The sequence below is a fragment of the Bombyx mandarina genome, chromosome 15 (genome assembly GCF_030267445.1).
Source record: "Bombyx mandarina strain Sakado chromosome 15, ASM3026744v2".
Classification (NCBI taxonomy): Eukaryota; Metazoa; Arthropoda; class Insecta; order Lepidoptera; family Bombycidae; genus Bombyx; species Bombyx mandarina.
Genome location: NC_143221.1, coordinates 8,452,894 through 8,478,145, shown reverse-complemented (window position 1 = coordinate 8,478,145; position 25,252 = coordinate 8,452,894). Strand labels below are relative to the sequence as shown.

Sequence of the window (25,252 nt, the reverse complement as noted above, 5' to 3'; positions counted from 1 at the left end):
ATAAATCACAGTTATTACACATTTAAACCTGAAGAAACACTAAATAGACAAAATAAAACAAATCACACAACTTCGTTCCTCGTGTTCCCGCCAAAAAGTACACCAAGTCACGTTAATCATCAATCATGACAGATGACATCATATGTAGCTGATCTTTGTACATTGTTGTATAATCTAGGGTTAGCTCTTCGTCGTATTGGCCCTATATTACGTCATCTGTAGCGAGGAAGCGTTCGACCGATTTTCGTAACGCTGAGATTTTTAATGCTAGTTTTTAATTAAATTGATGCATAGACAGTTAATGTTATTTGTGTATTTCGATCTAATTAGATAATTTTTGTAAAAAATGTGAATCACGAATGCTACGCAGATCACTGTGAGGATATTAAATATCACAAATATAATACAATACTTTATTTTAAGAATAAATAAAATTCTGAAAGTCGAGTTGCGCATATTTCGTCAATAGTGTGATAATATGTACTATATTACCAGCCTTCTTTAGTCTAGTATATGTTTTAGTTTTAAAAGCATTGGACGAATTAACGCATGAAACGTGGGCAGAAAAAAAACTCTTTTTTTACATTAAAGAAAGTAGGCATAAGGTAGTAAATCTAAAGAATCGATGACAGTTTTGATATTAACTTCTTTCTTTAAATATAGCTCATACTTAATAACGGCAGTGAAGCAATTTTATAAAAATAAATTTCTTAAGGTTAATTTATAATTATTATTTCCATGCCATCGATAGACTCAATGCCAGTTCTAAAATTTATTATATACATTACGCATTCTTATTTACTTCAAATAAAAATAATTTCTGTACAGCTCTTTAAAAGCCCTTGAATGTTTTCATTCGCTGTGTCCTATGCTTATTTATCTAAGAAAATTTTTTTTTTTTAAATGTTGTTGTAAACTAAATCTTGCTTGTCTACTGCGAAGTAAGAATGAGTTGGACTTCGACTTCATGTTTGAATGCGGACGACGACTTTCACATTATCTATGAGCCTTGATAACTAATTATCAATGACGTCATAACATAAGAAAATCGCCCACAACATGTAAAACCAGATTATCTATCTAACAAAGCCATACTAATCTAATATTTGAATGAATGAAAAATAAATTTCTGTATATCTGCTCGTTTCTTTGTGATCCGAACATCGCTTTCCTGATTGATTTGAAGCTTGGCACTTCAGGGATAATTTTCGTCCTGATACCAAGAAGGTGGCGTGCAAGTAGAGGCAACATAAAAGTACAGCACAACCGGGTTTGGTTTTATTAGTGCATGTGGAATAAAATTTAACCAATTGCAAAGCTAATGAACCACAAAGCTGAGTCATGATACAAGTGAAGTGTATAGCAGATGTTGTTTATATCGTCTTAATTTTTTTTTGTTGCTTCTGTGGGTGGACGAGCTCACAGCTCACCTGGTGTTAAGTGGTTACTGGAGCCCATAGACATCTACAACGTAAATGCGCCACCCACCTTGAGATATAAGTTCTAAGATCTCAGTATAGTTACAACGGCTGCCCTACCCTTCAAACCGAAACGCATTACTGCTTCACGACAGAAATAGGCAGGGCGGTGGTTTAGTCGCGATAAAGTAGAATTAGACTTAAGTAAGTAAGGTGAAGAAATAATACAGTTGAATTTTTACTAACCAACAAATTTCTTTGTTTCAGAAATCATCACATACGGTGCTTGAACATATCGACAAATCCATATCATTTTTAGACAATTTTAACTCAATTATCAAGTATTTAGATAAAGAGTAATGTAATTATATCCTCCAAAAATTTTTTTTGATAACGATAAAATAAAGTCTATGAAATGAGAATAATTAAGAATACGAAAGGAATTTCAAGGGGCATTATGGCAATGATGACTATGAGGGGCGGCTTGAGGATTCTATGGACGGTGGCGGCTGCCGGAGTCTTACTCACGAGGAGTAGCGCCGCTCCAACCTTCGGTACTACAGATAAGGCGACGGTGAGTATCTTCAAACATAATCACTTTACAAACACATTAAATACTTACATATGTTCAGTTTTTCTGCATTTGATAAACAAAAGATAACAAAGCGAAATAGGTCATTATCAAAAGACTTTATTTGATTTTTGCCACACACATAAAATGTCTTTATTACGAATGTCAAACAAAATACGTTTTTTTTAATGAAACTATAATCGTTTCAAGAGCAAACCCGAAAGATAAATGTTTTGATTTTAACATGTCTCTGTAATGACTCAAACGATAGACTGTGATTCGGTATCCGAATAAAAGACTAAGCTAGGTTTTATCGATACCCGTCCGCATAATAATTAGTTAACATTTTTATTCTTCGAAATTAGATATGACCTGTGTTCAGATATTTTATCTGACTCAGTATTTCCGAGAATCGTTCACTGGCAGTTACCGCCGGCGCCCCCTTGTTTCGGAACTAATTGTATCTGTGTGTGTAAAAGATACTATATAGTAGTGTCGTATCTCGTGAGTGATTATAGTATGTTTCATTCATAAAACTTTAATATCCGGCCAAGATAATATGCTTGGTTTTCGCAGCCATTCGATAGGAGTTTGTTTGTCTTTTGATTTAGTTTGCGTAATAACATGCGCGTAATAATGATTCATTCATAACGCGATCCGGTACCTACAAGGTATATTGAGTCTGTATGCTGGTATTTATCGTTTTTTAATGGACATGACGTCACTATATCTTGTTTTTTTTTTTTTTTACGTTATATTTTAATGTATGACTCATCGAATAGTTATTTAATTTAATGATGTCCTCTCATGAATACGTTGTGTTTCGATATAATTTCACTGTTCACAAATTTTATATTTTACCACGTCTACTTTGATGAAACCATATCGAATGATAATAAGGAGGAGGTTTTGAATCGGGAGCATATATCGGTATATTGAAGATAGCATAATTATTGACGTACTTATAGTAAAGCATTGTGAAGATATTTATTACACGTTTTCATTTAATTTCTCTGAGCTAAAAACGAAAATCATTTTACAAAACTTCAGGAAAACATTGTCAGAAAAACGAAAGCCTAATTCATTTTTAGACTCCTATATCCTTTGATATATATTTAGGAAAACCCTTCCAATTCTAGCATTATAATAAATCTATCTATATTTAATGCTTTATTTTTTATTTTTAATCATATTTTTAATGTTACATATTAATTTAATTCATATTGTTCACGTACTGTTACGTGTAACGAATTTTTCATGTATCATTGTGGGTATTCCTTATAGGTTAAAAACACTAAATTATAATAACGCTGCACATTAGAGGTGTCCCATAATTATTATTTACACAGCTATTTAAATGAATGTGTACAACCGTCGTCCCGTCGAAACATTAGGATGGGTTGATAGTGCGGGCCTAACGTATAATTTGCGTAAATAGTGGTGGTAAGGAAGCCCATACGGTTAGGTATCACCATCTTCTCTATTTTCACTAAGACTTAAACCTTATATCTCACTTGATTGCGACATTCACGTTATCTATGGGCTTCGGTAAACACTTATGGCTGCTAAATCACCAGTATATTTAATGAATAATAATAATAGTGAATTAATTAATGTAATTTAATCTATGCGAGTTATTTTGCAAAATTTAAGTAATACTTCAAGAAACGTTTTTTTCTGTTTTCATTAAATTCGTGGAAGCCATATCTTGGGTTCAACGCATGGCCATTTCAGGATAACGCAGCTCCTTGTACATTTCTGAACAATATTTAAACGCTAACATCTAACACAGCACATGGACAGCACTCAACACATGCCATTTGAGGACAAATATCAGCTCCCTGTACATTTCTGAACAATATCTAAACGCTAACACGCTAACACATCTCGCGGTACCCTTTCTTGTACACCCCGTCTATTGCTTCCGTTGTCAGCTAAGTCACCATGTATTCATTATAGACGCACCCTTAGTGTTGTTAATCTGTATTACGATTATACGAGTAGGTACTACATCTTCATCCATTAGTTCATATAAATAATAATCTATTATTTCACTTTCCTCTTAACAATGACACGACATGTTGTGGGACTTGAGAGCCAACACGAGTTTGCTATAGTTGTTAGAGCCTATAGTTGTCGTGAAGGATCTGTTTTTATTATTATTGAATGATTACTGGTAGCCCTGAGGCCTTTACAGTTTCCCCAGTACAAGGTGAAGTAACTATGCCTTCTGGCTTGTAGAGCGGAATTTAGATTAATAATAATTAATGATACAATTTCATTTTAATTATCACTGACACATTGTTGCTAATAACAACAGACTATGCTATCTTCAGTTCGCTTAATCAATACCTCTAGATTAAATTCATTAGCTTTAGGTATTACGTAAAAACATCACCATTTTTTTGTTGCTTAGATGGGTGGACGAGCTCACAGCCCACCTGGTGTTAAGTGGTTACTGGAGCCCATAGACATCAATTACGCACATGCGCCACCCACCTTGAGATATAAGTTCTAAGGTCTCGTTACTAAGGTATAGTTACAACGGCTGCCCCGCCCGTCAAACCGAAACGCATTACTGCTTCACGGCAGAAATAGGCAGGGTGGTGGTACCTACCCGTGCGGACTCACAAGAGGTCCTACCACCAGTAAGAACGTAGATCACCTGTGATAGTTTTCCTATAAGAAGCTTTAAATAGGTACACAATATACGGTCGGTTTTGTTTTATTATGATCTCGTACGTGATTTATCTTGTTAGGAAAACGTCCATAAAGATTCACCTATCAGACTGTTAGTTACCGAGAAGTGGGTCCTTAGCCACCGCGAATTCAACGTTCGCGTGAGTCACATCAACGTGTCATGCGAGTTTATTGTCTCGATGGGGTCCGAGAGCAACGAATGTATAAATTGTAACCGTTTCACGGAATAAGGTGGTACTTCATGAGTCACGAAACCAGTTATGAGCTTGCTCGCCGTCAAGTTCTAGGTCATAGAATGCCTTAATTGAACACTTACTTATGACTTAGGTGAATAAGTATATACTTAATTCATATATTTTGTTTTCGATAATTATGTGTGTACTACAATGAAGTAACGTTTTCGATTTTCCCCTTCCTTAATTATGATATGGAAATTTAATGTGTTAAGAAAATTGGGTCACAATAATTATGCTGCTATGTCTAATATCACGTATGACATTGAAAGCACTAATTTGTATTTTCTATTTGGCATTTCAAGTGTAAATATATTACTTTAATGTTTTCTGTCGCAAGAAGTTAAGGTCAAGAGGCACCTCGGTATCCACTTTTTGGCTGTCACACATCAAAATACGTTGCTTTATTTTTGTGGTAAAAATTATGTTTGATTAAACATTATTGATATTTTACATTTTATGTATATTTACACGTAAGTTTTATTAGTATTTTGATTTAAACGCATTTGTCAATCTTTGATAATTTAAAGGAGAGTGGGCAATGGCAGCTTACAAAAATATGACTCATTTAGAAAGGAAAATACTAATCTGTGTCTAATATAATTCTCGCGTCATCTGCATTATTACTTCTCGATCTGAACTTGAACGCGTCATAGATAATTACCATTGCGATACAATATAAATATACTGAGAAAGAGAAACAAGTATTTTTATAAGAGAGCCGGTTTTAATTAATGATGATGTCCTTGAATTGAAAAAAAAAAGTCTGTAGACATATCTAATCGATGATATCCAGCGCGTTTTCAATTTGTAACAAACCGATAAACGAAGTATTGAAATGCAGAAACCGTTACTAGGGATACGGATGAGTGAGCACGGCTTCAAGCGCACCACATCGGTTGCAGTCACGAAATCATTTCATACCCCGAAATTGTCAAGGAGATTGTGTCTGGTGTTACATTAATGTCATTTACATTAATGTCATTTACATTAATGTCATTGTCCTCAGCGGCACGTGGGCTAATGGTAATCTGATGGAAGCCACATTGTCATGGCTAAGGCATATCCTGCTATTTCAAGCAGGTTTTTGTTATGATAAACGTATCCTTTTATAGAGTGTCTTCTGAACGATGCCGGCTCGGTCAAAGAACAATAGCTCGAACAGAAATTGCCGAGGGCTCGTGAGTTCTTTGTTTCGTCACTTCTACCTTATGCGATAATACATTATAAAAATTCTATGCATGTACGAAATGTTCAGCGGTTATCTCTCATAAAATTCCCTCACCCTCTAAAAGAGCAATGAACTTCTTGAATAAAGCCTATTCTGTTGTTTATATTCATGTTTCTAAATTAGAATTGTAAACATAAACGAATTATGGTATAAAATAATAATATCGTTATAAGCATAGTTAGGATAAAATAAATCCTTATAGCTTACCTAAAAATAAGCAAAAACCGTGAACTATAGACGTTGACAGATTTTATTTACTTAACGTGATTGACATTTGGCTCCTACCTTGAAACTTCTAGTGAAAGTCTCGAACAATAAAAGAAACTAAACATTTCTATTGACGAATTTTTATTATCATCAATAATTTGGAGGATACTTGTATAGATCCGTGCACGTTTTTAATTTAATCTGACATTCCGTAATATAGGAGCAAATCCTAGCTTACGTTGTGTTGATTTGAAACGTTTTACTCCGAGAATTTTGCGATTAGATACAAACCCTACCAATAACAGGTCACGCTGCCATTATTAATCTGTCTTTCATGTTCATAATCAACTACTGGCGTAACGTATGCGCCCAAAGATAGCATGCACCAAAGCTATCGAAACGACTATAACGTCTTATCTCATTAATACAAAGCATCACAAAGGAAGTCGATGACATAAATTTACGTTGGAACAGAACGCGTGTGCGCGCCACTAGGACAATAGAATATAGCCTCGACACTGGCACAGACAAAAACTGACCGGGTCACGTCTCATAATACGGTAATTTATTTCGATAACGGTAGTGGTAAAACACCGTTCATAAAAAACGACTCGTGTTTAAAACTTCGCATTGGGAAATACGACATCCTTGACTTCTGAACTTTGAAATGACATGTCAAATTCGGTGGACGTGTGTATGTGATCAGTGCAGTCAGTAGTCAAGCAGGACGATGGCGTCTGCGCATGCGCGTCACGCACATAGGAAGTACCGGCGGCCTTCATACTACAGCCGCCTTGCTAATCACTACACTGTATTGTTTCCCTTGTGTTCGTTGTGGTCATTTTGACTAGTTTTTTTTTTTTGCATTTCTTTAATTACATAGCATTAAACCTAATTTTTATAGGTTATTTTTAAAAGTGAACGACTATTTGATTACCAAGTGTATCCATAAATTTTACGAGAAAGAAATTGTATTTTCTTTGGATTTCCCGAGTCGTAAACATAATTAAAACTACTTTTACGAATTTATAAAGTGAAAAAAGACAACTTGTCGTCTGTGACCACGTTAAATTGAAAAAGTATTCAAAGCGTTGCAGTAACAATAAAAGGAGTATTAAATAGAGAATTCATATTGTCCTATTAATTATGGTCAAAAATGTTCCATATAAAACGTCAACGTCACGCCGTAATCAAACGTCGTGCCTGGTTCACAAAATGCGATGCACACGTGTGGAATCACGCGCAATTGACATGTAATCAGCACTCGGCCTATTGAAATTGAAAAATGAGACAAAAAAAAACACGTGAAAAAAAACGTGATTGTGGTGGACAAAGGGCTTGCTCATCGTAACGATTTAATAAATAAAAAAATAAAAAAACAAACGTTACATACATTCTATTATGGAAAAGTGGTGTCTCACACGCTATACATTCTGTTTAGCCTTTTGATAATCGAGCCGTAATTGAAATTAATTGCAAGAGTAATTATATCGGACGCATGTGACCAACTTGCAAGCTGGCGGCTATTACATTCGTTCGCGAGTATGATGCTATGCTTTTTGCATTAGGCACTGCGGCGACTAATCACTTAACTGTTATATGAATCAGCTTCTTGAAATCCTATAACTACGCATCGTTTGCAAGTTAAACGGACCCAAAGAAACAAACATGTTGTTACATTACGTAATTGACATCGATTACCATTCATTTTTACTCGGGCAATTCATCTTGAAGATGTAATTTATAGATTTATAGAACTATCGAAGCAATATATTAAAAACAACGAGTGAATTATTGTTTGTATTGCAAAAAAAAAATATATTAAGATACCAGTCAACTGCTTTAATGGCATCATGAAATGAAATAGTTTTTGAAAAAGCGGTTATATAAGATTTTCGAGTTTTTATGTATAATTTATTTCTAGAGTTTTCGCGAATCGATGACGTAATTAAAATTACTTTTATAGTTTAATTTCGCATTTTTTATCTAAAGTATTCGAGTCGTCGAAAACAATTGAATATGCAATTTCGAAAAGGGCACATCTCTGAAAATGTAAAATTTTTAGGAAATGAAAAAAACTGATTATTTTCTAAAGCAGTGTAAAATTTAAAATATTTACTTTTGAGATATATTTTAGTGTTAATTAGCAATTGAAAATTACTGGAATTATTATAAAATGGGTGTAGGTAAGCCTCAAAACTACATGTATATGAAAAAACGTATTTGACAAAATATGCGACATGTGCCCTTTTCGAAATTGCATATTCAATTTAATGTTAACAATAAGCTTGAAATTAAAAAACAAAAGTAGCAAATATCTTTCCTTCAATATTGCATGTATCTAGGAAATATGAAATACGGAAAAGTTTATAACGGATATAGTTAATATCCTTTTATTTATTTTCGATTACAATAAATTAATCATATTATAAATTTGAATTTCTTCTACTTTTCGAATAGATTTACGAATTTATTACAGCACTAGTAAAATCCGCTATACTTTGCTGTTCCTAACTTAGTGTCTAATTATTTGAAAAACATCTTTGTTGAAACATCAGGCGTGTCGTCTATCGTTGGCCGTACTATGCGAGAAACCTTTACAAGAGTACTGACTACCAAAGACCCCACCAATTTTCATTACAATGAGAAAATCGGTTTAAGAATGTTTTTAGCACAAAAATACCAAGAAACATTCATTATTATTTGTATAGATAGATAGATGATGTGACTTGACTCTTAAGGTTTGATCTACAAACAATTCCTAATCCAATTTGATACCTGATGGTTTGGTCACGTTTTATGAATATCAATGTGTAAATTAAAATTTCATGTGCGCAGTAAGTACCTCCTTGTGTCGTTATAGTAATAACACAAATAGGGCAATAAATAACTAATACATGTGATCTAATTACGACACGGAAAAAACAGTTGTATACAAAATAATCAAGTCCACGAGTTGGATGTGGCGCAGTGAAAACATACACTAACCCCTCAGGTATGTACTTGCGCAGGAATCTATTCATAAATGCACATTGGAATACTACGCCAATATTAATCAAAACAATAACCTGATGTAGATTATTTTAATTATAAATCAATTTCTTTCTTTGGACCAATATTGAAACATTGAGTTTAGCGTCTGTTAAATAAAGAAATACAATATCATCGAATAAATTAATCAATCTTTCAAATTAGAATAGAAAATGAATTATGAATACTTATTCAACTTAGAATTAGATTAGACTTAGACTTCATGATGCGATAAAAATGAACTTACCTACGACAGTTTTTCATGTTAACGAAACAGCTATGTTACACGTATATTTAATTACTAGCGACCCGCCCTCGCTTCGCTTCGGAATCATTAAAACACACATGAAACCAAAAAAATAATATAAAAAATAAAATAAAAAAAGTAGCCTATGTTCATCAGGGACAATGTCGGCTTCTAATGGAAAAAGAATTTTTCAAATCGGTCCAGTAGTTTCGGAGCCTATTCGAAACAAACAAACAAACAAATCTTTCCTCTTTATAATATTAGTATAGAGTATAGATTAAGTATAGACAAACAAAAAACTTTTCAGCCCTGTTAACATATGAACACGTAACACATAACATGAACATATAACAATTCGGTATGTTATCTAGTTAAGATGCCATAATATGTAGTTTTAACAGAGATACTATAGATATCAAAACATGACGTCGCGTGGGCATTGGCTGTTAGCATTGGAGTTCTCGAGAAGACGTTGCATTTCCAATTGATTGATGGTTTTTTTGCAAGTTCGATCTACGAGGAAAATGATCATTCGTGTGATTATTTTCTATCATTATCATAATCTATTGTTTACATCAATAAAAATATTGAACACTATTTTATATATGCCTACTTTGTAATGTTTTATGATTTATAAAAAAATAGTTTGAATTATTATCTGTGGCGCAAGACGTATATTTAGTACACGCTTTTTTATAACATAAATGCCGAGCTTGCAACCCTTCTTGTTAAATGACTATCGAAGCCTGTGGTTATCATAACGTGAAGCCACTAGCCACCGTGAGATATGATGCTGTTAGAGTCTCAATTAATAATAATAATAATAAATAAATATTTTACTAACAATCACGCCACGTTAACTGGTCCCGTGCCGTGATAAGTTCGTAAAGAACTTGTGTTACAGGTACCAGACAACGGATATAAATGTAAGATTTTTATTATACACATACATATATTTAATATACATCCATAACCCTGGAAAAGACATTTATAATTATCATACAAAAATCTTCCCTTGGCGGGATTCGAATCCGCGACCCCCTTGTGTAGTGACCATGTCACTTACCACTACACCAGACGGCCGTTAAATTGTATTGTATAACGGCTATTCTTCAAACTGGAACACATTATTATGTATTTTAGGACATAAAAAGGCATGATGGGCTCACCCTACAACTGACACGTATTCTCGTCATTGAAAAAAAGAGAGATTTTTGTTAATAGCCTAATTAAATCTAAGAGAAAAGAATGATTTCAATTGTACAGTTCCGAATCAGTTTTGGTATGTGTTTACAAGTTCTTGCACGTGTTGCATCATTTCTCAGTATGATATATCAGAAAGATCGAGCTGCAGATGTTTTTCGCGGAAATAGTTGCAAGAGTTACGGCTTGATAAAATTTAAAACCCGCAACAAGTTTAGCTTTTGTTCGTACAAAAGGAAACAATATTTTGTAAATATGAATGACGAAAGCGCATACTGGAATATACTTGATTAGTTGGGGAATCATGATGTTCTTGTGGCAGGCAGATCGGTTTTTTTTTTTTATTGCCCTTGTAGGCGGACCTTGTGAGTGATTACCGTCGCCCATGGACTTCAGCAATGCCAAGGGCAGAGCCAAGCCGCTGCCTACCGCTTAATACTCTCCACAAGCCTCGTTTGAACAAGGATATGTCATAACGCTCGGGAAACACCGTGGAGGGGAGCTCATTCCATAGCCGGATATGCCATAACCATAGCCATTGATAAGTTGTATGTAAATAAACTCAATAAAGTGCTGAACTGTTTTTTTTACTAGTTTTACAAGCGCTTATGTAAAAATCTTCCGAAAGAAAACAGTATTTTTTGCATACCTAAGAACGTGTATGCATTTAAAAAAAAAAGATCAAATTAGCAGTTTTAATTAAATAAAAATTACTTTCACATAGTTTGTGTTACTAGATTTCCAAAATTGCGGGAAATACGACAATTTCAGAAATTGTTTAAAAAAAACAGCCAAATGCCAACGGTTCATATAGGTAATATAGTTTGTGCTACCGTCATTATATTTAAAAAACTGCGGAAGATGTTTCCATAGACAGTATTTCTTCTAATCTAAGTTCATAAAATAGCTTAGGATGGATTGATACGACTTTTCTTTCTATTTGACGCGTAGTTTAAAGATACTTACATGCAGTTTATCTTCTTTTTCTCCATCTTATCCCACTAGGTGGGGTCGGCACAGCTAATTTTTCTTTTCCATTCTCTTGTATCAGCCGTCATCTCAACACTCACTCCTCTCTCTCTCATATCGTCATTCACACACTCCATCCATGTCTTCTTCGGTCGACCTCTTCCCCCTCTACCTTGCACTACCATTTCCATACATCTCCTATTTATATGGTTACATTAGATTAACAAACTGTCTTTCCGTTATTTCCACGACTTGTGAAAACCCTAGGAAATATTACTACAAAAATGACATAGAGTTGTTCGTGTCGTGGCCGCAGGGCAAAAATTGTCATTTCCACGTTTGTACGTAAATCACAGCTAATGTCAGTCGTTATACAACAATAAGTATGAGCGATGAACGCAATCACAAATGCCCGCATGGCGTGGCGTACATTGTAATCGTTTAACTAAGGATAAACAGCCCTCGATCTTTTGTTACACATGTCTATTCTACTACGCCTTAAAAGTCACTACATGAATATTAATTCACGCATTACTGCATTTTAATGAAAATTAAGCTTTTGTTTTGTAAACAAATTCGATGACATAGTTAGAACATATGCACTGTGTTTACAAAGAAATTCAAATGTTCAAAGTGCCCTTTTGTTGATTTATCAATATTGAAATGAATCATAACCAATGACCCTGAATTGTGCGACAAATTAGGTCAACGACTAGATGTTAAAAGACTGTGTCTCACTACAATGTTAAAATTATTGTTTTATGTACTTTAATGATTAAGGAGTGAAGCATATAAAAACTGATTCAACATTTCTTACGCACTAAACAAATATATGGGTGCGTTCGTCAGGAAGTACCTGATTATTTGTTTACATTTAAAATTACATATATTGGAAAAGGCTCTTTTAACATTTCATACTTTGAGTTTAAATTATATGAAGGAGAAAAAAAATCAAAAGTCTAGTTGCACCTTCATATCCCTTCATCGATTTTCATCACTTTAGTTTATTGACATTTCCGTGAGTCAGTCGATCTTCTTATAAGTGGGTAAATAAGCTGACTCATTGTATAATAACATTTGTTGATTATTTAGCATTTGTTGAAAATTAACAGTACCATCACTGTCCGTGACTACAGCGAAGCGTAAACATTTGTATGTGACAAAAGTACTTTTTCAATTCGCATGGTCGATTAGCGAGCACACGTGATAATAGGTTGCCGTTGGTCGCGCCTTGAGGCGGTAAAATTTGCATGGCATAAGTGGGTCTGTGGAGCGCTTGCTTCGTCGAGAGCAAGACTTATCAAATGAACAGGCTTCAGACAGTGCCCGTTACTCTCTAGAATACACTGACCCCGATACGGATATACTAAATTATTATTTAACAGTCATTACATTCGCTCTTTCGCGGTTCTTGTTAAAGGCAGGTTACCTACATTTATTTTAATTGTATTCTTTAAAAAAAAAACCACTACTACTTTTACGTAGCTCGTCTTCAATTTTGAATGCAGCGATTTGATTTCTAATTACTTCTTTTAATGTTATTATATGCTCCGTACTCAAAGTTTTACATAATTTAATACAAAGTTTCGGTTAATATTAGATGAATTTATTGTATTCGATTCCGTGCAGGCGATCAATGGCCTGTGAGGGAGTGTCAACGCCCGACTGGCCGCCACATAGGTCCACGACTGTTACCAAAATCTGAGCAATTCTCTCACGATTACTCATTGACAGGCTTCATTTAAATTCAATCTGTAACTACACGATTATCTTTATTGTATCGATATAAAATGCATTGAGCCCTTTCAACGATTTACACGAACAAAAATTTACGAGAACTGCAATAATCTTTATGCGACTCAGAGATGTTAACTGCATCAAGTATTTGCGGATCTCCTATATGCAGTTGTCGTGTTACGTCCTCATTAACTTTACGTCCTCTGACAATCACTTGGGCTGATGACAAATTATTTGTTCAACAAATAATGATATCTTTAAAAATACGTTTAGCATTCGCCTAACATTTACAATACACAGACAATAGCAAACATGGGCTTTAGGGGGTATTGACTGGGTAAGGATTAGCCATTGTTAGGATTCCCCGGTGAGAGGAACAAAGGTAGCTGTATCCATTCGGTGCCAGCCACGCATATATGTAAACATATTGTGATGCAGGGCACGTATGCAGCCGCTGCCTCTGCTCAAGGTCGCATGACTTCGTCTGCCATCCCTACCGGTCAACACCACATTTTCTCTTTAAGCATTTATTAAACATAACACGACGAATAATTTGGTTGATAACTTTAAGTTTCGAGAAAGACAAGACTTGTAACAAATTAAGTCAAACTGGTATTTTATGATAAGTGGGTTGATAATATTCGGAATTTGAAGTGGTAATACCTAATGGATGAATTAAAAATATTGGAAACATCGTTCATGATAAAAATCTAGATATTCACACGTTTATACATGTTATATGTATGCACTGTTTCGTGCTATCCTTATCAAGTGCGTTGACAATAAACAATGGGTAGGTAACCTTGCGATGATGCGAGATAATACAACGTCAGAAGATACCTACAAAGAAGATAAATTAGAGCTATGCAAGGAAATTAGTATGTTTCAATTCAAACTACTTTGTGTGTCAATTGTTTTGTAATTATATTTAATCTTAGTTGTCACAATGGTTCTGGAAATTCTCCAGAAAAGTACCTAATTTTTTTTTATTTTTTTTTTATTGCTTAGATGGATGGACGAGCTCACAGCCCACCTGGTGTTAAGTGGTTACTGGAGCCCATAGACATCTACAACGTAAATGCGCCACCCACCTCGAGATATAAGTTCTAAGGTCTCAGTATAGTTACAACGGCTACCCCACCCTTCGAACCGAAACGCATTACTGCTTCACGGCGGAAATAGGCGGGGTGGTGGTACCTACCCGTGCGGACTCACAAGAGGTCCTACCACCAGTGATTACGCAAATTATAATTTTGCGGGTTTGGTTTTTATTACACGATGTTATTCCTTCACCGTGGAAGTCAATCGTGAACATTTGTTGAGTACGTATTTCATTAGAAATAATTGGTACCCGCCTGCGGGATTCGAACATCGGTGCATCGCTACATACGAATGCACCGGTGTCTTATCCTTTAGGCCACGACGACTTTATTATTATGTCTATGCGTTCAACGTAAATCTATTTTCGTAATTTATGGTACACGCAAATAGTAAATATATTTTAGGAGTAAATTTTACTATACACTCTATGGATAAACAATTAATTAGTGCTTAAAAATTCTAATTTTTGTTTCAGATGTATTTAGCACAGTACGGTTATTTAAGTCCGTCAGTAAGGAATCCTTCGAGTGGGCACATTATGGATGAGAGCTCGTGGAGGCGAGCCATTGCCGAATTTCAGAGCTTCGCTGGTCTTAATGCTACGGGTAAGACAATTACTAAGTCTCATTTTAAATGACAGACAAAATAGAGACGTCTCTGAGAAATACATTTCAGTAGACGAATATTTGTTTCCTGATGTTGACTAGATTTTAAAATACATTTATCACTCACACATAAAACCGTGATGTATTGTAGTCGTAATAAGGTATTTTGAGGTTTCTTAATCTAAATTAATCTAAGTCGATATGGGAAATACTGATAAATAACTTCTGAAATTAAGACTACATTAAGAGTCAAAGTAATTGTGTTATCAGTTTGTCATTTGCAGCACTGATAAGAATTATGAGTTTAACTTATTAGTAACCCAGATTCTTATAAAACTATTTTTTGAAAACATATCGAGAAGGAAGTCTGCAAATAGTCGTCTTCAAAAAAAGGAAGCTATTAGTTCAGTGTTTTTTTTTGTGTGTTACCTTAGTGTTACATATTTTTCGAGGTGAATCGATTTTTATGATTTTGACGAATTTAATTTAAAAGCTGGTGCTTCTCATATGGTTCTATTTAAATTTGATCAAGATCTGACTAGTAGATTTTAGTTTAGTTTAACTTTACTTTTTAGAGCATATTTAATTGACTTCGACTACGTTTGATCTGTTGAAGACGGCTTTCTTTTTTCTTAAAATCTTGTATTGAACATTTAATGCTTTTGTATTGAGTTAGCAGCGTAATTTAATTGTAGCAAAGTTTCCAATATAAAAATTGCGTAAACCTGTTGCATTCCACTCTCTTCACCTGAACAGATTAGTAGCACTGTACGTGCCTATTTCTTTCGCAACTTTTTTAAATTTCATTGAACAGACCTGGTGTAAGCGGCTTCAGGAGCCCATGGACATCACAATGTAGATGCCTTTGCCCGCCTCGAGACTGATTGCGAAGTCTCAATTGTAATATTTAACTCCAATCCCCACCCTACAGATAGGATTGAATTACTGCTTCATGCCAGAAATAGGCAGAGTGCGAACATATATACCTACACGCGGGCCTAAAATACGACTATTAATTTTTTTTCCTAAAAGTTCTTATATGTAGTTAAATCAGCTTCAAAATAGGTGATATACATTTATTGAATAGCATAATTTACGCATTTTTTTTATTAACTAACCGATTCTTTATTTACAATAGAGTATTCTTTTAAAATTAAGTAAGTAATAGTGAGCAATAAATCAATTACTTTATTAAAACACTAGCGACCCGCACTCGCTTCGCTTCGGAAACATTAAAACACAAATGAAACAAAAAAAAAATTTAAAAAAAAATTAAAAAAAGTAGCCTATGTTCATCAGGGACAATGTCGGCTTCTAATGAAAAAAGAATTTTTCAAATCGGTCCAGTAGTTTCGGAGCCTATTCGAAACAAACAAACAAACAAATCTTTCCTCTTTATAATATTAGTATAGATATAGATATAGATTTTGTAATTCGATTTATTTCGATCCATTAATGGAGTTATAAACAACATCGCTCACACCATAATTTAAGTTTCTAGTTGTAGTTTTGTTCTAGCCATGGACTCGATCCTCTGAAGGCTCGCCAGCTCTCCACGCTTCACAATTTAGAAACCTTGATGTTTTCATCGTAGTTATTATGAGCCTCCCAACTACCATTTAAAAGTCCGAACCAGCCATCTTAACGTACAGCATAGGGTTATGTGGGCAGAACTAGTATCGTCTTCGCATACGTGTATGTATGTACGTGCTTTGACACGAGAAGTAGTTTATTGGTCTTCACGATGACTGAAGGCGAGTTATTATGTAAGCAAATAGCGCACCGTCGATATGTGCGCAAATAAATAATTCATATCGGTCAGTGCACGAGTTGGGTTAGCATTTTGTTACAAACACCATGTTTATGACTCGACGTGGCCTTAATGATGCCATTAATTTTAATAACATGTCCGTCACGTTGGAACTCGGTGCCTTCAAATACGAAGATCGTAAAGCGATTGTCAAGTTTCGGAAAATTAACGACAAAAACACATGGACCCGTACGAGAAGCCCCTGAAATTAAAACGTTTTAATATTCTCTGTCACAAGTATCGCGATATGCGTGTTTTGAATTTGTCATATAAAATTCTGATTTTGTTCTCGTCAGCTGACCGATTCGTTGACAATTGACAACCGTTGTTCCTGTTTGTCCGAAGTTTTCCGCGTGCGGTTTTGGTCGATGTGATTGAGTAATTACTTCCTAGTCATCATTAAAATACGTTTTGTCTCTTGATTCACAAGGCTACTTATGTTTTTGAACGATTGAAAAAAAGTAACTTTAGAAAAAATATAATTACGTAACTACATATATCTTAACTACTCATAATACTATTAATTCTTATACAAGCCTCCGTGGTAGTAGCATCATCATTTTATTTTCAAAATCAAAATTTGCTTTGTCTCTGATGATAGGGCATATTAAGAAACCGTGCGCTAGGTTCTATTGCGCTGCCCATTTATGGCGCTAAGTAGCCCTGTGCTCTAGCTGTAAAGATAGGGCAGCCGCTATAGACAGTTTGATCTCACTTTTCTTTGGTAATCGCTTAATATTAAGTGGATGATCCACTTGTATATCCATTAAGTCAATAAATAACACCTTGGACTTTAAATACACCCAAGTTTGCACAAGTTAACATTTTGATAAGATAATTTGTTTGCAGGTGAACTGGATGACCAAACGAACGAAATGATGTCATTGCCAAGGTGTGGAGTTAGAGATAAAGTAGGCTTCGGAGAGAGTCGTGCCAAAAGATACGCATTGCAAGGTGAGTTATTTAAACATGTATCACGCATCATTATATTCATTTACCGTTTCTGACCTACATCATAGAGGACAGGCCTATCACTTTATTAGATGTAGTTTTGTTACAATGTTTATTTCCGTATTGAATATGCTGTTAAACTTAAATCGTGTTCCAGACATAGACGTAGCACTAAAAACGGAAAACGTTGTTTTGTAACGACTTGTGTCTAATATTTACGTTAACCAGAGAGGAAATTTCATTTTTGTGATTATACAACGTGTATGTAGGTACTTTAAACGAAGGGTAAATTTTAGGTATTAAAAATGATTTCTATCGATGTTTTAGGGTCAAGATGGCGTGTCAAAAATCTGACGTACAAGATATCCAAGTACCCATCAAGACTGAATCGCGCCGAAGTCGATGCTGAGCTTGCCAAAGCCTTCTCCGTCTGGTCTGACTACACGGATCTTACTTTCACACAAAAGAGATCCGGTCAAGTCCACATAGAAATTAGGTAATTTCGGATGCCTAATCAAGGATTGTTATTTCAGACAATCCTTGCAGCACGTGTACAGAGTGTATTATTACCTTCCGGGAATGTTCCGCATATCAACACTGTATTTCCAGACATTATTTTTATCACTTTCCATCCAGTTCTGGAAAATAAACCTTTCCAGGGTGATTATTGATTTCTGTGAACGTCCTTATTCAAACAAATTTTATGGAGAATCTTCATCGGTAGGCAACGATTTGGCACTGTCGCTGGTATTGTCAATGTCCATGAGCTACAATGACCACTCACTAGCATACCGGCCGTCTATCGTCAAATGCACCAAAAAAGGAATAGGAGACTTCCGAAACATTTTTAAGCGAGAGTGTGAGAGAAATGCGTGGATCATAAGCTCATCTCCTTTTTATAATTATAAGTTAGGTATTTACTGTTTACCTTTTAGTTTAAGGCGCAGAATTACCACCGCTCCTAATTAAAAACAAAGGCCTATACACTGGCCTTTTTATTGGTGGTAAGACCTCTTGTGAGTCCGCACGGGTAGGTACCACCACATTGCTTATTTTTGCCGTGAAGAAGTAATGCGTTTCGGTTTGAAGGATGGGGCAGCCGTTGTAACTATACTTGAGACCTTAAAACTTATATTTCAATATGGGTGGCGCATTTATGGTGTGGATGTCTATGGGTTCTAGTAACCACTTAACACCAGGTGGACTGTGAGCTCGTCCAACCATCTAAGGAATAAAAAAACATGAAAATATCGCATGTTGCACATTAGATCGAAGTATCAGTTGTACTGGAATTACATCAGTAACAGAGTGAGTTCTTGGCAGTGTTAATGTCACGAGCGACGGCGACTACTCAATATCAGATGAGCCATCAGCTCGATTGACTACGACGGTAATCATTAAAAATAACCATTCTATCTTTCAAAGTTGAACGCATGACTTATTTAGGTACCTGCTTTATAACAGTAAAATAAGTCTTTCCAAATGCAACAAAAATATTGAGAAAACTGTTATTCAAATTAAAAAAAAAACTATTTTTAATGTCAGCATTAGTTAAGATATATTGAGAAATTCTGATTGTACCACAAAACGGACAATGGGTATCACTTATAAAACTGAGCTTACGCAATCTATATTCATTACATTTCTTCGATTTGACGAAAAGTCATTTTATTACATTCATTCAATTATTATTAGTGATTTCGTTTGTATTGTTGTTACTTTAATAAAATTTCTTTTGAAAAATCTATGCGTACGTGCGCAACGGGCCGTTTCTCCCAGTTACATTATACATTACGATAAGTGATTATTTCATATATTTGTACAGGCATAATGAAATATAAAATTGCAATAAGTACGCATTGTACGGGAATGTTTGTGTATCAGTAATGATGCGTTTTTCGTAACAATCCGTCGGTTATATCTGTTGCGTAACTAAACGAGAATTGTTGTCATTGAGTGCTCCATAATGATTTGATTGTTGTCACAATGGCCGTTCGTACCTACAGATTTTTTTAAATGTTATTTGTATGTAAATTTTCATATTCGAATTTTAAAATTGCTCCTTTATCTGCAACGTCATTGGATAATATTAAATGAATAAAATAAAAAAATAATCTATACTATTTTTATAAAACCTCACTTCGGGCTTAGGATACTCAGTAGGAGCACATATATAAAGAAACACTACTTTAAACACAAGCTTTTCGGGTTTCAAAATTTAACTTTAGGCTAACAAATAAAAAACATTTGATAGTAATAAAACTCCCAAATTCTGTTCGGGTTTCAAAATTTAACTTTAGCCTAACAAATAAAAAACATCTGATAGTAATAAAACTCCCAAATTCTGTTCGGGTTTCAAAATTTAACTTTAGGCTAACAAATAAAAGACATTTGATAGTAATAAAAATGAATTTTAATACGAAATTGTTTATTGCAGGTTTGAGAAAGGCGAGCACGGTGACGGAGATCCTTTTGATGGTCCAGGAGGCACCCTCGCCCACGCTTATTTCCCGGTAAGTACAAAATAAACTAGAATACGTACAAATAAACAAGTATTGTGTAATTTACAAAAAAAAAAAAAAACGTTTATTTCTGCCGCTGCATCATCATGTCTTTCAACATAAAAGGCGGTCATTATGCAAAACAATAAGTTGTCCATGATATTAAAACGGTATAATATTTAGATGTTGAGTTAGTCGCTGGTGACGCACGAAAACTGTGAAGTATACGAAAGGTCGGAAATAATATAATGTTATTAAAATAACGCAAGATTACACACGTCATTTCGGATTCTCCCGATCCACTAACGGTGCTTTTAGGTACCTCAAGGACCGATCACCGTTCTCGTCGAACCCGTCGCTTGCGAAGAAGGGTTCGGTGAGTAAACTAACCCATTGACACAGCCCACTGAGTTTCTCGCCGGATCTTCTCAGTGGGTCGCGTTTCCGATCCGGTGGTAGATTCTGCGAAGCACTGCTCATGCTAGAGCCAGTTTTAGCAACGCCTCTTGGTTTGAGCCCCGAGAGCTCACCTACACGTTAGGGTTACGCTGTCATAACCACTATCAGCTTAGGTAGGAGAAAAAGTAATATTAAACTTTAAAAATAGTTTTAATTATTTCTCTCGCCACTACCGAACAAACACAGAAGAGAATACTCATGCCTCTAGATGAAAAATTATGACGAAATATAATTCGAACAGTTACGTCCTTTTGAAAATAGACTATAACAACATAATTTTCTACAAAAATTTCACGTTTAAATTATACATGGCTGTCTATAACAATAATAATAATAATAATAAATAATAATAATATTTATTCAAGCCTCTTAAAATACAAACACGTACAAGAAATCTTAACACTAGTATAATAATATACATGGCTTTCTTATGAGGTATACAATAACAATATTCCCTGACTTTTATGCTAGGAAAACCTGTGTTACAAAAGTCAGTGGTTCAGTGCTAGGTCACCAGGTAAAGTAAGTTAACCAGGAAGAACGATCTGTAAGAATATAGTACGTACGTGTGAGTGTGTGTGTGTGTTTGTGTGTGTGTGTCATGCAACAAAGTATAATAAAATATTAAGTTATATAAGACATATATCATATATCGCACATAGCATCATCATCACATCTAACCTACCAAAAACATAAGCTACAAACATAAATGAACAGTATATCATACTATATATACATCATTATACATTTTTACAACACGACTTGTTCTGTTTCAAAATAGTTTAAGTTTAGGAGCCAAGACTTCAGATTATTTTTAAGTCGTACCTATTTAGGCCATCTATATGCTGAGATATATTTACCTTATTATAAATTCTGCTACCTGACGAATAAATCTGTCGTCTGGCAAATTCCGTCCTACAAGCAATAGTATCAAAGGCCGGTTTTCGTCTCCTCGTAGGAGGGGAAGTTTCTTTAGGGATTGATGGGAGGCAGGAGTGCTGTTGCAGAACCGACCTGTGGATAAACTGTTGTCTAACCGTCAGCACTCCTCCGTCACGATACAGTTGTCTAGTACAGTACCCAAAAGGCTTCCTCAGCATCACCTTGAGCACTGCCCTTTGCGCTCGTTCGATAATAATAAACTTTGTCTTACAGGCACATCAAATAGCGATGCAATATGTTAAAAGGGACTTACAAAGTGATGTGTATACGGTAAGCAATATTTGCTTACGTGCCGAGCCTCTTAGCTTTTTAAAAATAAAAATTAAGCTTCGAATGCGCGTGGTCACAAGTTCCAGTTGACCATACCAATTGAAACAGCTGTCCACCAATACTCCCAAGTATCTGATATTATCAGTCCTAGCAATCTCCGAGCAATTACATGCGGAATATCGTCCATTATATACATGGGCCTTGAGAGTAATGGAATCACACGGGGGTTGGACGGATTTTCTGCTTGCAAATGTTAAGAATTGCTTAAAGTTAAAAGCTTGCGGCTCAGCCATGTCATCGTCTGCTTCATTGCAAACTCAGCATTCTCAATTGCCTCTACCCACGTGTTGCCTGAAACTATAAGTGCTGTATCATCAGCATATGCAAAGAGACGACAGTAGGGGTAAGATTGACTTGGCCAAACTTCGGCCACCTGCTGGCGCACCCTCGAGGCCCTGGTGCCCGTACTGGAGGCATGGTCGGATCGGCGTCACGGCGTACTCTCCTTTCACCTTGCGCAGGTCCTCTCGGGACATGGCTGTTTCGGGAGGTACCTGTGGAAGGTCTGCAGGAGAGATCCACATCTGGGCTGTCACCAGTGCGGGCACCCGGATGATGACGCGCAGCACGCGCTCGAAATGTGTCCGCATTGGGAGCCCTCGCGGCGAGATCTCGTCGCGGTGCTGGGGAGAGACCTCCGCTGAGCCCCCGTAGGGACTATCAGGTGGCGGGTGCGGGGGCGCCCGGTACTCGACTGTCGGTCCGGTGGTGGGGCGGTGCAAGGTGGCTCCTGTGCGCCACCCACGCCCGAAATGACGTCCTTCGGGATTTTCCCGGAGATGAAATCCCTCATCATCTTATCATCGTCTTATCATCAGGACGGGTACCGGCGAAGGCGGACTTTCGGCGCGCACTGCGGTACCGTAGGTCTGGTGTAGCCGGTGTGGTGGAGCTCGATGGGGTTTAGTCGGTAGTCGTTCTGCGGGGCAAGAGCTTCGCGCGCCTTTTTCAAGGCGTAGTCTCCTGCGAGGTATTCGGGGAGGCGGAGGGCCTTGGCCCTCCTCGTCCCCCTCTTCCTCTCAGGAGGCACCGGAGTCCGACATAACCCGGTTCGTTACCCCCTCGGACCGGGTATCCGTAAATGGATTCCCCAGCGAAAAAAAGGGGTAAGATTGACTACAGAGATCGTTTACATAGAGCAGGAACAAAGTGGGCCCAAGAATACTGCTCTGCGGAACCCCGTACTCAATTTGCTCCTGCTTGCTTATATGAGGACCGATCTTGGTACATTGTGTACGATTTGACAAATAGTCGCTGAAAAGAGACAGAACGTTACCTCTAACTCCTAGAGCTTCCAATTTATTGATCAGAAGAGGGACACAGACAGTGTCAAGACAGATCTAGAAAGATACCAAGACACTTTTGTTTGCGTTCAATTTCCGCAACAGTGTGTTTAACTAGCGAACTTACAGCATCTTCAGTGGAAATATTCTTTCTAAATCCAAACTGGTAATTTGAAATTATTTTATTGGAATCTAAAAAGCCAATCAATGCTTTATTCAGAATATTTTCTAGAACCTTCGATAAAGTTGGCAACACTGAAATGGGTCTATAATTGTTAACACTGTCTCTATCCCCCTTGTATATTGGATGGACAATTGCCTTTTTGAGTGAATTGGGAAATTTTCCGAATTCAATAGCGAGGTTACAAACGTAGGTAATTATTGGGGCTAACGCAGGACAGGCGAGCTTGAATAAGTTAGGGGGTATACCATCCCAACCAGATGAACAGTCACCACGAAGGCCACGTATTACGTCAACGACTTCCTGTTCGGAAACTCCCGGCAGAACCATTGAATTCACTTGAGGATATGTAAACTTGGGAAGAGTGGTTTCAGTAACCGAAGTATGAATTATTTTACCTGCAAGCTCTTTCCCAATTTTTTAAAAGTAGGAGTTAGCTGCGTTAATGGAGACTTGGCTATCACTAAACTTATTAAGAAGCTCTAGAGGCGGAATAGTTTCTTTTTCAGTTTGAGTGATATTCTTAATTACCTTCCAGGTCTTTTTTGGGTTATTTTTTACTTTATTAAAAAATTCAGATCTCTCAAACACTCTCTTCAGCCTTTTAAGTAGATCATTGCAGAAATTACGGTACCTTTTGTAAGTCTGGACAAGAACGAGGTTATTGATATTTGCTTTTACGCTTTTCTGCATGTTATCACGATTTCGCATGCATCTTACTAAGCCTGTGGTTACCCAGGATTTTATAGTTCTTAATCTACATGGGATTACAAAATATATTGTGTGAGTTTGAAGCAGCGGGATAAGTTTGTTTAAAACTAGATCAGTAGCCAGCTTAACATCGTGAGAGGTGTAGATTTCTGAAAAATCGTACACTTTTAATTCAGCAATTAGCGTAGGATAATCTATTTTAGTACCAACTTTGTTAATGAGCCGTCTCATAGGTTGGAAGTTTAAGTTAAAAATAATAGAATAATGATCAGTTATAGTGGAGTCTGTGACAAGAGTCGTAGACTCGAGGTTCGACTTTATGAGTATGTGGTCCAGACAATTGTCTCCTCTCGTGGGAAACAAATGACCAGGTAGAGCCCATGAGATGCAGTCATGTTCAAGTACTCGTGCGAATGAGGATCTTTATTATGGGCCTTGATGTCAATGTTGGCGTCACCAATGATGACGATATGTTTAAAAGAAGACACCGATGCGCTGCGTTAAGGTCCATAAGCGAGAGGTCTTGCTGTTTGGAGGATCCGATTTAAATATGTCCAGTGACCAAGACACCGAATACACCCACTATTACTATAACACAAGGGGTCTAGCTAGCTGCTTACGCTCTCAAAAATATAACAGGGACACGTCTATCACTACCGGCGGCTAGCAACGAAGCACAATACAAAACGGATGCAGAGCATTACGCTTTTAATAGAAAAAGTTGTAAGCGATAATCAAGTATTCTATTTAACGGTAATACAAACGTGTATATGCAATATAATAAATAGTAAAACGCGGTGTTTGTTTTCCTAAAATATGTAAGGCGACAAAT

At 36.2% G+C, this 25,252-nt stretch overlaps 1 protein-coding gene across 14 annotated transcripts in view; it reads left to right on the top strand.

Annotated features, from left to right (window-relative positions):
* The first annotated feature begins 1,525 nt into the window (after nt 1–1,525).
* The window catches only part of Mmp1 (matrix metalloproteinase 1), a 32,363-nt gene continuing 8,636 nt past the window's right edge, over nt 1,526–25,252 (top strand). For 5 of the 14 annotated variants that reach the window (XR_016324240.1, XR_016324239.1, XM_089733260.1 and 2 more), the window contains exons 1-6: nt 1,661–1,992; nt 15,123–15,252; nt 17,912–18,016; nt 18,341–18,509; nt 20,451–20,526; nt 22,129–22,185. Coding sequence is in view for 5 of the 14 variants with exons in the window: in XM_089733260.1 (XP_089589386.1) it covers nt 1,834–1,992; nt 15,123–15,252; nt 17,912–18,016; nt 18,341–18,509; nt 20,451–20,526; nt 22,129–22,185 (696 nt within the window). In the remaining 9 variants the exon portion in view is untranslated. Of the gene's footprint in view, nt 1,993–15,122; nt 15,253–17,911; nt 18,017–18,340; nt 18,510–20,450; nt 20,527–22,128; nt 22,186–25,252 lie in introns of all 14 variants that reach the window. The other 9 variants (XR_016324244.1, XR_016324243.1, XR_016324242.1 and 6 more) reach the window with 2 other exon arrangements.